The sequence below is a fragment of the Myotis brandtii genome, unplaced genomic scaffold, assembly GCF_000412655.1.
Source record: "Myotis brandtii unplaced genomic scaffold, ASM41265v1 scaffold74, whole genome shotgun sequence".
NCBI classification, from domain to species: Eukaryota; Metazoa; Chordata; class Mammalia; order Chiroptera; family Vespertilionidae; genus Myotis; species Myotis brandtii.
The window spans coordinates 3,452,923-3,466,559 of NW_005370944.1; the positions used below are offsets into that span (position 1 = coordinate 3,452,923).

Genomic DNA, 13,637 nt, shown 5'->3' on the forward strand with positions numbered 1-13,637 from the left:
TGTGCTTTTCTCTTTCCTTCTAGTTGTAGAATTTCCACTCAGCCAGCCTTCCTGTGGTTCTGGATGATGTCCGTTTTGTCTTTTAGTTGTATTTTTGAATTTGTTGTGTGAGGCAGCAATTTCCGGTGTTTACCTATGCCGCCATCTTGGTTTCTCCCCCGACAAAGGCAATCTTTACATTAACTGAGCCTGTCTATTGTCTTTTACAGCTTCAATAACATTCCTTTGGGTAACTCTGCTTTTTCTAGACCCCTCAGGGCACAACCAATGCACCAGGGTGGAGACCATAAATCCTCTCATTGTTATTATTATAATATTAATTGATTGTTAATTATCCTATACCCACCTATGTAAAAATACACACACACACACACACACACACACACACATATATATCTATAATAATAAAAGTGTAACATGCAAATCGACTGAATGGCTGTCCGGACGTCCTTCCAGATGACCTTCCAGACAAAGCAGGGTTGCAGCCATGGGATTGAGGCAGCTGCTGTGGCTGCGAAGGCCTACTCTTGCATGAATTTCGTGCACCGGGCCTCTAGTATATATATATATGTAGATATATATATAATTTTACTTTTTACCTAATCCCAGAGGTTTCCCCACTTTGTTTTCTCCCACCTCCCTAATCTATCACCAATGGATTTCATATAACCCACTTGGGTCTTCTCTTTTTACTGTAATAATAGAGGCCCAGTGCACGAATTCATGCACCAGTGGGGTCCCTCGGCCTGGCCTGCGGGATTGGGCTGAAACCAGCTCTCCAACATCCCCTGAGGGGTCCCAGATTGCGAGAGGGCATAATCAGGGACAGGGAAGGATGCGGGAGGTTGGCCAGCCAGGGGAGGACTACGGGAGGGCTCCAGGGTGTATCCGGCCCATCTCGCTCAGTCCCAATTAGCTGGACCCCAGCAACAAGCTAAACTACCAGTTGGAGCGTCTGCCCCCTGGTGGTCAGTGCACATTATAGCGACTAGTCGACGGGTCAACTGTCTGCCCTCTGGTGGTCAGTGCATGTCATAGTGAGTGGTTGAGCGGCCTTAGCATATTATTAGCATATTATGCTCTGATTGGTTGAACGGACGACTGGATACTTAGCATATTAGGCTTTTATTATATAGGATACAAAATAGTATGCAAAGCTTCCATTCTCTGTATTATCTCAATCTGTTAAAATTTTGCTTCCCTACAATTGTCAACAGATAGGCTCAAATAAACTCACAAGAATTCTCTATAGGTTTGAATGTTTCTTACGTTGACACTTCCATTCTTGTTTATGCCCGAGTTTGTAAACCCACTGCTGATGGGGTGCATTTGAGCACAGTCTTGTTTTGGTTGGAAATATTTTTAAATGGATGAAAAAGTGTGTGTTTGGGGGAGGGTCTAGAGAAAGTAACTTCAGAGGGTGATCTGATCATAAATTGTTACCTGTGCAGGTCATGGTGGGTTAGTCACACCTCAGGCATATAACTTCTTTAGTGAAAGGTTTATCTTTGCCTTAAGCAAGCCCTGTCGATTGTTTCTGTGCACCTTTGAAATGATGCTTTTAAGAAGAGAGCAAATAACCTTAACTATCCTGTAATCTAATCCCTGACTTGCTTTCTCCCTTTATGTAATCTTCCTTTCCTTCTTAATTCCAAATGCATATAAGAAGCTGCAAACTGTCATTCTGAGAATTTTCTGTCTGTTGAGATCTTGCCTCCAAGTGTATTCTGTTAAATATTTATAAAAATTTTCTACAACTTTGGAGGTTCTTACATGGACAAAAGTCAGATTTCACAAGAAAGCCAGAAACCTGGCCTCAGGATAAATAAAGAACTAATAATGGGCCACCATTCCTCCAAGGCAGTAAAATAGGTCTGAAAACTATAGATAGGCCTTTGTTCACCTTTTTGCCAGTCCTCACTTCCAGCACACTTCAGCCATTTTACATTGCCTATCTGGCCTCTAGTATGGTGAATTAAATGCTTGGTCTTCCCACTGGATGACCGCAAATATGGGTGTGCTTTGGAGTCAGACATGAATTTTTGGATTTGACTATTGCATGATGTGAACCAGTCATTTCTTTTTTTTTCCTTTTTAATATTTTTATTGATTTTCAGGGAGAGAGAGGGAGAGAGAGAGAGAGAGAGAGAGAGAATGTTGATGTGAGAGCAAAACATCAATGGACTGCCCCCTGCACACCCCCCACTGGAGATCAAGCCCACAACTGGGGCATGTACCCCAACTGGGAATCGAACTGGTGATATTTCATTACACAGGAAGACACCCAATCAACTGAGCCACACTGGCCAGAGCAAGTCATTCCTTGAGCATCATTCATCCAGCCACTATGTGATGGACAAAACATAACAGGATCCCTGTATCTGAAGAACAGACCTTTAGAGAGAAGTGAGGGAGTCAGACATTAAATAATAACAAAAGCAAAGTTTATGAAGAAATAGTTCACTAAATAAGAAACACAAATGGTTGTTAAGCATATGAAAATATAACCTTGCAAGGAAGAAAACATGCAAATTAAAGTTTCCAAGAGATACTTTCCACCTCATACATTGACAAAGAACAAAAATTTTCAATGGCATAGTTGTAAGGAAGCATGCATTCATCATCTGAGGCTAATTGGTACATCCTTCATTGAGTGCAGTTGGCAATTACCAAAATTAAGAACACACACATCCTTTAACTCAATTAGCTCAATTCTAGGAATTTATTCTACAGGTAAAAATGTGGGAAATGACATTACATACAAAGTTGTTCAGTGCAGTATTGCTTGTAATAAACAAAGCCTAAAAAAACAACCCAGATGCCCAATAATTGAGGTTAAATAAATTATCATAAGCCCATACTATATGGTACATGAAAAAGGAAGAGGCAACTATATACATATTGATATAGAAGAATTGTCAAGATATTAACAGGTAAAAACAAAGTACAGAAAATGTATTAGTATTTGTGTTCATAAAAGAGAAGGCAAAAAACAAAGAGCAATATTATGTATATAATCACTTCTGTACTTAGAAAATATCTCTGGAAGGATATTCAAAGCCAGAGTGGTTACTTGAAAGGAGAACTGGATAATAGAGGGACAGGGAAGGGAAAAGGCTTTATACTTTGTGTGCAATTTGAATTTTTATGGATGTACTACCTCTTCCAATAATAGAGAAAATTTAAAAAGAACAACATCTATAATAATAAAAGGATAATATGCTCATTAGACCAGACATCTTCCGAACGCCATTCCAGACGTCCTTCCTGACAAAGCCAGGGCCAGAGGGAAGCCGGCCTGCGTCCTGGAAGCCTGCAGGTGGCTGGAGGAGGGAGGCCGGGGTCCCGGGTGGCGGAGGGAAGCCGGTGCTGGCAGCCGGGGGAAGGAAGGCCTACTCTTGCACAAATTTTCATGCATCGGGCCTCTAGTAACTATAATTATAATGGTAAATATAAAGAAGGAGAAATATATAGTAAGAGCAAATAAAAGGGAGATTCAACCTAGACTTCTTTGGACAGGGAAACTTCTCTGGGTAAGAGATGCTTAAAATGAGACCTAAAAGATAAAGAATTAGTTTGGGGACTAAGGCTGAGAAAGTTAGCAGGCCAGGAAAGAATTCTAAGGCAAAGGAAGAGCTTGTGCAAAGGTCCTGAGGATGGAAAATTCTGGCCAGTTTGCAGCACAGAAAGACCAGTGTAGCTTGGGGGAAAGTGTTGGTGGCAATAGGCAGAGAGGTAAGGAAGACTACTTGTGCAGATCCACAGAGACCATGTGACCAATTTTATTCCAAGGACATTGGGAAGAGACTAGAGAATTTTGAGCAAGGAATGACATGGTCAGAATGAATATTTAGAGTTTGTGTTAGATAATAAGTAGAGAATGAATTGAGAAGGAGATAAGAATTGATAATCTAGGGGAGTCTAAAGGATACTACTAAGGAGATGATGAAGCAGTTTAATTTACTTGGACCAGAAAGAATGGGCAGGGGGAGTGAACAGAGTCTCAAGAAATTTAGGAGGTAAAACAAACCTTCTCTAGTGAAGAATTAGGTATGGGGAGTGAGGGAAAAGGAGATCGATATTACAAAAATATTACCAGATTTCTAACTTTCAAAACAATTGTACGGTCCGGCCAGTGTGGCTCAGTGGTTGAGCATTGAACTATGAACCAGGAGGTCACCAGTTTGATTCCCGGTCAGGACACATGCCCGGTTTGCATTCTCAATCCCTGGTTGGGGGCAATCAGGAGGCAGCCGATCAATGACTCTCTCATCAATGTTTCTCTCTCTCTCTATCCCTCTTCCTCTCTCTAAAATAAAAAAGGAACATATTTAAAAACACACAATTGGATGAATAGTACAGTCAATTACTGAAATGGGGAGCCTTAGGGAAGGTGTTGGTGGAAAGCTTATGAGCGTGCTTTTCAATATTATAAAATCTCCCTGAAAGGGATCCTGTGAGGAATGAATGACATTGTTTATGCCTATGTTATTAAATAGACGCTGTTATTATTATTATTACCATTTGTTTTAAAATCTCTCCCTTGACCCCAGATTTTAAGAGAAAGAGAGCATTTTCTGTGCAATGGCTTTTTTTCATAAGAAAGCATGTTGGTTTCTCAAATTGCAATAACCAAACAATGTGCTTTAATTATATAGGTAATTAGAAAAATTTCCTAAAAAATAACATTTTCACAGAAAAATCCCAGAATGACATAGACAATGTTTCTTGTGTAACACATCAGTCTTCATTTCCCCTAGAAAACCTCTTTGGAAGTAACCTTGCTGTTTATCAGGATCATTTGAGTCACACAGCTGGATAAGGCATTCCAAATAAAATGGTAATTATCTTTTTCCCCCCATAGTAGGAGTCGAGAAAGCATGAGAGGAATTAGGCATTAGTAACTTTTTAACATCCTCTATATGTATATAAAGAAGTTACCATTGAGTTCTGACATTTTAAATATTTTAATATGTCATTCATAGTCTGACAGGGTCTACAGCCAGCTCTGTTCTGTTATACCTCTAGCACCTTATGCCTCCCCTTCCAAAACCCATACCGCCAACTCCTGAGAGCCCAGCCAACACCTTGGGTAGCATTTTTAAGATAACATGAAGCTCTAGGGGCCTTCATGAAGCACTTAAAATATTCCTGATACTGCCCTGGCCGATTTGGCTCAGTGGATAGAGCGTTGGCCTGCGGACTGAAGGGTCCCGGGTTCAATTCCGGTCAAGGGCATGTACCTTGGTTGCAGGCACATCCCCAGTAGGGGGTGTGCAGGAGGCGGCTGATAGATGTTTCTATCTCATCGATGTTTCTAACTCTCCCTCTCCCTTCCTCTCTGTAAAAAATCAATAAAATATATATTTAAAAAATAATAAAATAAAAAATATTCCTGATACTATAGATATATTCAACAGTGAATGTGGGCAAAGACATATCTACTGCATTGTTTGTGAGGAAAAAAATACCAGGGTTTGTTTAAATAAACCAAAGTACATATATCCTAAGACATGTTTTGTAGTCTTTAAAAGATTTTTCAAGATGGTGAAATAGTTATATGAGAAAAGCAAAGTGTAGAATATACAGTATGCTTCTTTTTGTCTTAAAAAATTAGGAGGGAGATATTCACATGTTTACAAATAAAATTTTGAGAAGAAATTGGTAATATCTCTATAGAGGGAGTAGAAAGGAGTAGGGGACCTAGAATGAGGAGGTTACTTGCTTTTCATGGTTTAATATATTATCAAATTTAACTTTTTTATTATCCATGTATTTTAATTTAACTAATTGTTAAAATATGTTAATGAAACCATTTTTAAATTCCCATTCTGAAAATTCATTTCTGATTTGCTACATTTTAAATTAAATTTTTGTTAATCCTCACCCAAGGATATTTTCCCAGTTATTTTTAAAGAGAGTGGAAGGGAAGGGTGAGAGACAGAGAAAGAAACATTGATGTGAGAGAGACACATCAATTTGTTGCCTCCAGCATGTGCTCCAACCAGGGCTGGGGATTGAGCCTGCAACTGAGGCATGTGTCCTTGACCAGAATCAAACCCCGGACCTTTCAGTCCACGGGCCCACACTCTTATCCACTGAGCCAAATAGGCTAGGGCTGATTTAGATGAAAAAAATAATACAACTCCTACTCTAGCAAACAAAGGCCAGATTAGCTAGGAAAAAAAAAATTAACTCAGAAAACTGAGGATATGAACCAAAATGAACCAATCTCTAGAAATGCTGAGTAGTCCTTCATAGACCCATGGCTACTCAAAGTTCTAGCTGAAAGAGGAATCCACTATACGGAGTAAAGAGAAATCCATTGAAATTTAACAAAAATTTAACAGCCTCATTAAGGTTGGCATGACATTATAGAGGACCCAAATTCACAGAAAAAGCTTGCACCCACCCACCCACCTACCTTTTGGATTGTAACCAAATACAGTGAGGTAATAGATCAAAAGTGGAAAGGGGGTGGGTAACAGAAGAGTTGAGACAGGTCACCCCTGCCCATGAGTGAGTGGAGCCTCGCCCAAGGGCAAGATATCCTTTCAAAGTGAGGGGGCAAGGCAGGAATGCTGAGAAATCCATCTGAGGCACTCATGAAAGCTAAGAAGGGGCAGGAGAGCTGAGAGACCCATCCCCAGGCATTGTAGGCATTCATCCTCAAAAGACTAAGGGCAGGGCACATACAAGAGCTGAGAGAAATACCTCCCCACTCCTCTATCCCACTGACAAAAAAAAAAAAAAAAAGGAAACTTGGGAGCTAGGCTATAAAGCAGAGAGAGATCTGCCACATTTCCAAAAGCTGACAGTATGACTACAAAGCAGTCATATCTCTGACAACTTGCCAATGTCCAAAACCCAGGCCTTACTGAAGGGAAAGTTCCAATTCTGTCTCCAAAATATTTGAAGCTAGTGGTTAACTAAAGCTGCAATACAGCCCAGATATAGGTCAATTATACAAATTGACTGAGCTACTAAAGTATCTGAAAGAAAAATGGACATGCCTTATTTTAAAGGTAAGTAAGCCCAGCCAGCGTGGTTGGGTTCAACCTACCTGGGAGTCATTGTTCTATTCCGGATTGCAGGCTCTATCCCCAGTGTCGGTATGCAGGAGGCAGCCAATCAATGATTCTCTCTCATCATTGATGTTTCTCTCTCTCCTCTCTCTCTCTCTCTCTCCCTTCCTAGAATAATATAAGCAGAACTAGAGATGACCCAGGTGTTGACTAAATTATCAGTTGGAATTGTTAAAATAACTTTGACTAAAATGCTAAAAAAAACCTTGTGGAGCCGAAACCGGTTTGGCTCGGTGGATAGAGCGTCGGCCTGCGGACTGAGGGGTCCCGGGTTCGATTCCGGTCAAGGGCGTGTGCCTGGGTTGCGGGCACATCCCCAGTGGGAGATGTGCGGGAGGCAGCTGATCGATGTTTCTCTCTCATCGATGTTTCTAGCTCTCTCTCTCCCTTCCTCTCTGTAAAAAATCAATAAAATATATATTAAAAAAAAAAACCTTGTGGAAAATGTGGACAATATGCATGAAGAAATGGAAAATCTTAGCAGAAATATGATAACTATACAAATGCAATGAAATGCTAGAAATTAAAAATACAATATCAAAAATAATTCATTAGATAGGTTTAACAGAAAAGTATCAGGGAACTTGAGCACTGCTAAATGGAAAGTATCCAAATTGAAAACAAAAAAGAGAAAAGAATGGAAGAAAATCATCTGAGGTCTGTAGGATAATATAAAATCATCTAATATATGTGCAATTGGAGTCCCAAAAGGAGAGGTGACAGAGTATGGAACAAAGATATTTGAAGAGATAATGGCCAGGAAATATCCAGTATTAATGAAAGACATCAATATAGATCCAAAAGATTTAGTAAACTTCACACAAAGGAAAATATACCTATACATATCATAGTCAATCAGCTGAAAACCAAAGATAAAGAGCAGATGTAACCTTGGGGAACAGAGGATTATAGATAAACAAACAAAACCTCTAGTACCCAGAATTCACAGAATAATAGCCACAATGGAAAAGACAATCCAATTTTAAAATGGGAAAAGACGTGAAAGACACTTCATGAAAGACATACAAATGTAAAATAAGCATATGAAAAGTGATCATCATTAATCATCAGGGAAATGTAAATTAAAATCAGTTATTTCATACCCACAAAAATGGCTAATATAAAAGGCACTGACAATAGTAAACGTTGAAAAAGACATGGAGCAACTAGAACTCTCGTACTTCATTGTTGGGAGTATGAAATGGTAAAACCACTTTGAAGAACAGGATTGCAGTTGCTTAAAGTGTTATGTGTACACTTACCATATGACTCAGCAATTTTATACTCAGGTATCCAAGAGAAATAAAAACATGTATCCATAAAACAAAAACAAAATCTTATGAGAATTTATATAGTAGTCTTATTCATAATTGCCCCAAACTGGAAACCTAAAAGTCCATCAATATGGGAACGGATAAACAAATTGTGGTATATTTATAAAATGAACTGCTACTCAGCAATAAATAATAATTTACCAATAGAGACAACATGGTTGTTTTTAAAGTATTATGTGAAAGACGACAGATGCAAGACTACATATTATATGACTCCATTTATATGAAGTCCAAAATCAGACAAAATAAATTTTTAGTGATAATCAGCAAATGATCATTGGAGTAGGGAGGGGAGCAGGAATAATTTGAAAGATACACAAGAGAACTTTCTAGATTAATGGGAATGTTCTATATCTTCTTTTGGGTGGTTATCACAAGGTTTGTACAGTTATCAAAATGTCAAACTGAACACTTAGGATGTGTGCATTTCACAATATATGTATTGATTTCTATATATTAAAATAAAGATGAGTGGAGGATTTCTATTTCAGGAGCATATTTCCCCAACCCCTTACTGATCTGTTCTCAGTGTGATCTTGGTTGGGCTCTAATCTGTTCAGGGCTAGGACCTTGATTCTGAAATTTATCTTAAAAAAGCACACAATCCAGCATCCCGTTGAAACAGCATTTAGAAATCTGTGAAGCAATTTTATTTCCATTGGTTAGTGAGCAACAAATTTGACCATTATGTTAAGGCACTGACTTGTACTAGGTTGGATTGAACATTAATAGATTGAATGGTACTTAACCTGCAAGCTAGTCAAAATAATGGAGTGAAAATTAATTCTTCAAAGGCATGTAGGACACTATCATTCTTCATTTAACCCATCCTCTGGTATTTGCTGCCATGACATTTACAATGCTCCAAACCAGTCACAGGATTTTTGAACACAAAAATCATTTCCTATTGAAAGCGGGCATCTTTTCCAAAGTTGGTGGACACTCAGATCATACCTCCTCCTTTGTTAGGAAACACTTTAATATTTGCCCTAGTTATATTGCACAAGTCAGGATCATATGGTAGGAATTTATACAAGCAAATCATTTTGTTCATACCAGAAGACCAGCAATCCTATCTAATAAAGAGCTAATACGCTAATTAGACCAAACAGCAGAGCGACCATCTGGATGACCTTCTGGATGAAGCTGGGGCTGCCAGGGCCTACCCTTGCACGAATTTCATGCATTGGGCCTCTAGTTAGGTTATAAATGACTTGAGAGCAGGTGCAAGAACTTACAATTTTAGAACATTCCATTGGAATGTCTACTACCTAGGTGAGAACACAGAGGTGCTTCACAAATGCTGGTTATCATTTTATGCTGCACTCCCTCTGAGAAAATGATGTGACCTGCAGAGGTGGAAATACATACAGGGAGTCTCCCTGTAAGAGGAAGCTGGGAAATGCCATCAATACTAGTGGTTTTGGATAGGGTCCTCAGAAAACTTAGGATGGAATCATGCTGTTTGTTCACTCCTCAGGAATCCTAACTTGGCCAATTGATCCCGGAGAGCCAGATCCTCACTGCACAAGCCCCAAACTCTCAATTCTAACAAACAGCCATTTAATGTGCACCGAAGTGGCTTCTAGGACACTGCTTTGTTGTTATGCATACAGAAACCAATTTTAGCCATCAGAAGGAAATCTGTCTACTATAGAGAATTGGTTTTATAGTCTATAATCACCTTCCAAATTTCCACCCCAAGTACTCCATGGCAAAAGGCATGCAGCTTAAAAAGACCAAACTTTTACACGTGTAGTCAGTGAGGAGGGACATACAGGTGCCAAATAAGACCAAGTCAGGAACTATTATTTTGTGCACAATATGAAGCCAATCATTAGCTCAAAATAGGAAAGATTGGCCTGCTGAAGATGGTTTGGAAATATGGACTTGTTTCTTAACTGTCATTAAAATGCTAGGGTGGTTCTCAAATGTGAAGGAAAAGGCAGGTACAGTATCTGAGGTTAATAACATGTTTTTTTTTAAAATATATTTTATTGATTTTTTACAGAGAGGAAGGGAGAGAGATAGTTAGAAACATCGATGAGAGAGAGACATCGATCAGCTGCCTCCTGCACATCTCCTACTGGGGATGTGCCCACAACCCAGGTACATGCCCTTGACCGGAATCGAACCTGGGACCTTTCAGTCCGCAGGCCGATGCTCTATCCACTGAGCCAAACCGGTTTTGGCAATAACATGTTTTTAACAGGAGAACCTTGGTGAGTCTCCAAGGCAATAAAAGGCTGTAAGTTCCCCCTAACCTATCTATGTAATTTTAGCAGATGCTGTTGGAAAGGCTGTTTGAGAATCAGCAGCTACAATGTCATGAAAAGAATACAGCATAGTGGTCCAAATGTGCTTCCAGTTCTGCCATTAACTGGCTGGGTGACCTTGGGCAATCCTAGTCTTGGTGTAGAAAACAAGAGCTTCAGACAAACCAACAGGCCCTTTTTTCACTGCTGTACCTCTAGCGTTTAGGATAGTGCCTGACAGCGTGGGTGTTGACTGAATCTTCATTCTGACACAAAATGACCTCAGGGAAATTACTCACCTTCTTTAAGCTTCTATTTTCTTATTTATAAAATGGAGATGGTATTTATTTCATGGGATTGTGAGTTTTTAAAAATATACATGAAGCATTTAGTAAGAATAAGTTCATAATTATCTACTATATGGTATTCCTTACATTTATTTCATTTCAGGGCATTTTGCTTTTGTCAGACACCTTTTGTCGCCTGGCCTGTGTAGCTCAGTGGTTGCATGTCGACCTATGAACCAGGAGGTTACATTTTCATTCCCGGTCAGGGCACATGCCCGGGTTGTGGGCTCAATCCCCAGTCTCTCTCATCATTGATGTTTCTCTCTCTTCCTCTCTGAAATCAACAAAGACGTATTTTTAAAAAGGCACCTTTTGTGATGTGCAGCCAGCAAACCATTATCTCCAAGATCTACCGCCCAAACCACAGGGTTTAGCCCCAAAGACCCACATTTCTACCAACGAGCTGGTCCCAAGGCTTGCTTGGTTCTGTCTACATGTGTCCGGAACAGTTAACATGAAACACCTGGAGTTATGGGGTAGCTACAGGGAAAGCAAAGGTGTTAGAATGATGTGGATGTACCAATGACAATGCCAATTCAGGAGTTCAAAGTGGCTTTCTAAGCATGTATGCATAACCCAAGGACACAGCCAATAGTGTGGTGAAGGCCTGGGGGTGGGGTGAGATGGAGGGGATCAATGGGGGAAAAAGGGAGATATCTGAAATAAATTTTTTAAAAAATAGGCAAAACAACTTTCTAGTTCGTGGATCCAATGTCATCCTGCCTTTGAGGGTCTATGAGACAGATCTGTCTCCTTATTTTTTGCCCAAGTTAGTATCAGTATGCTTATTTATAACTAGGCTTTGATTTCCTGTTTTCCTTGATCCTCACAATATTCATGCAAAACAGATAATGCTGGGCTCCCCCGGCCCCGCAGGGCCCGGCCCCATCCAGTCCCGCCTGGCGGCCCGGACACAAAACAGAATCTGTGCTCACCGTGGGCTGTCTCTCCTCAGCCATCTCGCCCGGCCCACAGCTGCGCGACCGGAAGTAAGCGGTTTCCCAGGCGACCGGACAAACGGAAGTTGTAGGGCTGGAGAAGAGGGGAGGGGCCTGAGCAGAGAAGGAAGGAGGTGGAAAGCGGGCGGCAGGGTGGTTGCCCACCCCACTGAGGGTTTTCAGGAAGCTGGGGAAGGGTTGGATGTTGCCCCACATACTGTTTGGATCAAAAGGAGCTGATGAGGGAATGCGAATTCGTGCACGGGGCCTGTAGTAGTAAATATAATTACTCCAACCACAAACTTGTTTACAGTGGGCCACCAGATGGGACAGATTCAAATCCAGCGGCAATATGATTTCTAGCTTTAAACTCCTTTGGCACTCCTCCTGGAACCCAATGAGATTTTTGTACATATGGGGATCAATGGAGCCCCCTGGACTCTCTCTCCTCTTCCTAGTTTGTCCATTGAAAAAGGTTTATGATATGCCAAAGTGCAAGGGATAGCCAATTATATCAGAGCACAAGTTCCACTCCATTTGCTGAGCAAGGCCACAAGTCAGGGTCCCCCATAACAGCACCAGGCATCAGCACGGGGTATCGACAGTGCAGCATGATTGGCTTCTAAGAATATTTGGCCATTTACGCATCTGCATAAATTTCTCATAAACTCTGAGCACTGTTTCCCCCCTTGAGAGGCAGGAGGTATAGTTTATGTCTCAGGACGGGCCGGATTGTTTGGGGGGGTGCGGGGGTGGACCTTGCTCTTTACCTCTGTTGTATGAGAACAACAGGGAAGAGTCTTACAGGAAGCGTTTCCCCAGGCAGTTTCCTCCTGGTACAAGGCAAACACATATTCCATCCCATTACAGTCTGAGGTCCATCCAAATGGAAATGGGACCACTTGGGCCTCTAGCCTTCCTGCTGCACAAGCGTAACAGTCACTTTTATTTAGGGCCTGTACAGAATATTTAATCCATTCCACCCAGGCATTTGTTCCCTTATATCCTACTTCTATTTGCATGGTGGTGGCAGTGGTCTAGGGGATCTTGTCCTGTGACATCTATTCCTAAATCTAGTCCTAGCCAACCTTTTGGCCTAAAGGCTGAAATGATAACAAATCATTTAAGTTATCTATAATCAATAACTTAAATGTGTATGCATGATCCACATTGGACACATTTCCCCAGCCCACATTGTAAGCCCCTGCAATTTGCCAGATCCCTAAAGCAAATAGAACTCAGTACATGATGGTTATTAAGACAGCTCACAGTTTTTAGCATAAATTTCAAGGGGATATGTCCTGGTATGGCTGTTCAAGTTGAGGTGTGTCCGCCCTTAACCCGTGTGTGATGGGTCCAACCTCACTCTGCAGTCCCAAAAGCAGTCTCTGTGGTAAGCAAGACAGGTAGGGTCTTTCCCAAGAGGGTTCCAACTTGCTTCCCTTTCAAATCTTGATTAAAACAAACATAGTCTTCTGGTCAATGGCAATGAACTAGAAAATCAAGAGGGCTTTGAGTCAGGAGGCCTTCTAACCTGAGAGAGATTAAAGTAGAAGAGATACCCAGTATCTTAAGAAATTTGGTCCCTAGTTTCCATTGTAGGAAGATATTGAGGCATTCCAGGACCTATTGGAATCATCTACAGCTAACTCTAGGAAAAAAACAAAAAAAAAAAAAA

The 13,637-nt window shown here is 40.6% G+C and overlaps 1 protein-coding gene across 3 annotated transcripts in view; it reads right to left on the minus strand.

Moving 5' to 3' along the window:
* The window catches only part of BBS4 (Bardet-Biedl syndrome 4), a 164,628-nt gene extending 152,614 nt beyond the window's left edge, over nucleotides 1-12,014 (minus strand). For all 3 annotated transcript variants that reach the window (XM_014530409.1, XM_014530412.1, XM_014530411.1), the window contains exon 1: nucleotides 11,957-12,014. In XM_014530409.1, coding sequence (XP_014385895.1) covers nucleotides 11,957-11,980 — 24 coding nt within the window. In that variant the 5' untranslated portion in view covers nucleotides 11,981-12,014. The remainder of the gene's footprint in view (nucleotides 1-11,956) is intronic.
* Between the last annotated feature and the right edge of the window lie 1,623 nt (nucleotides 12,015-13,637).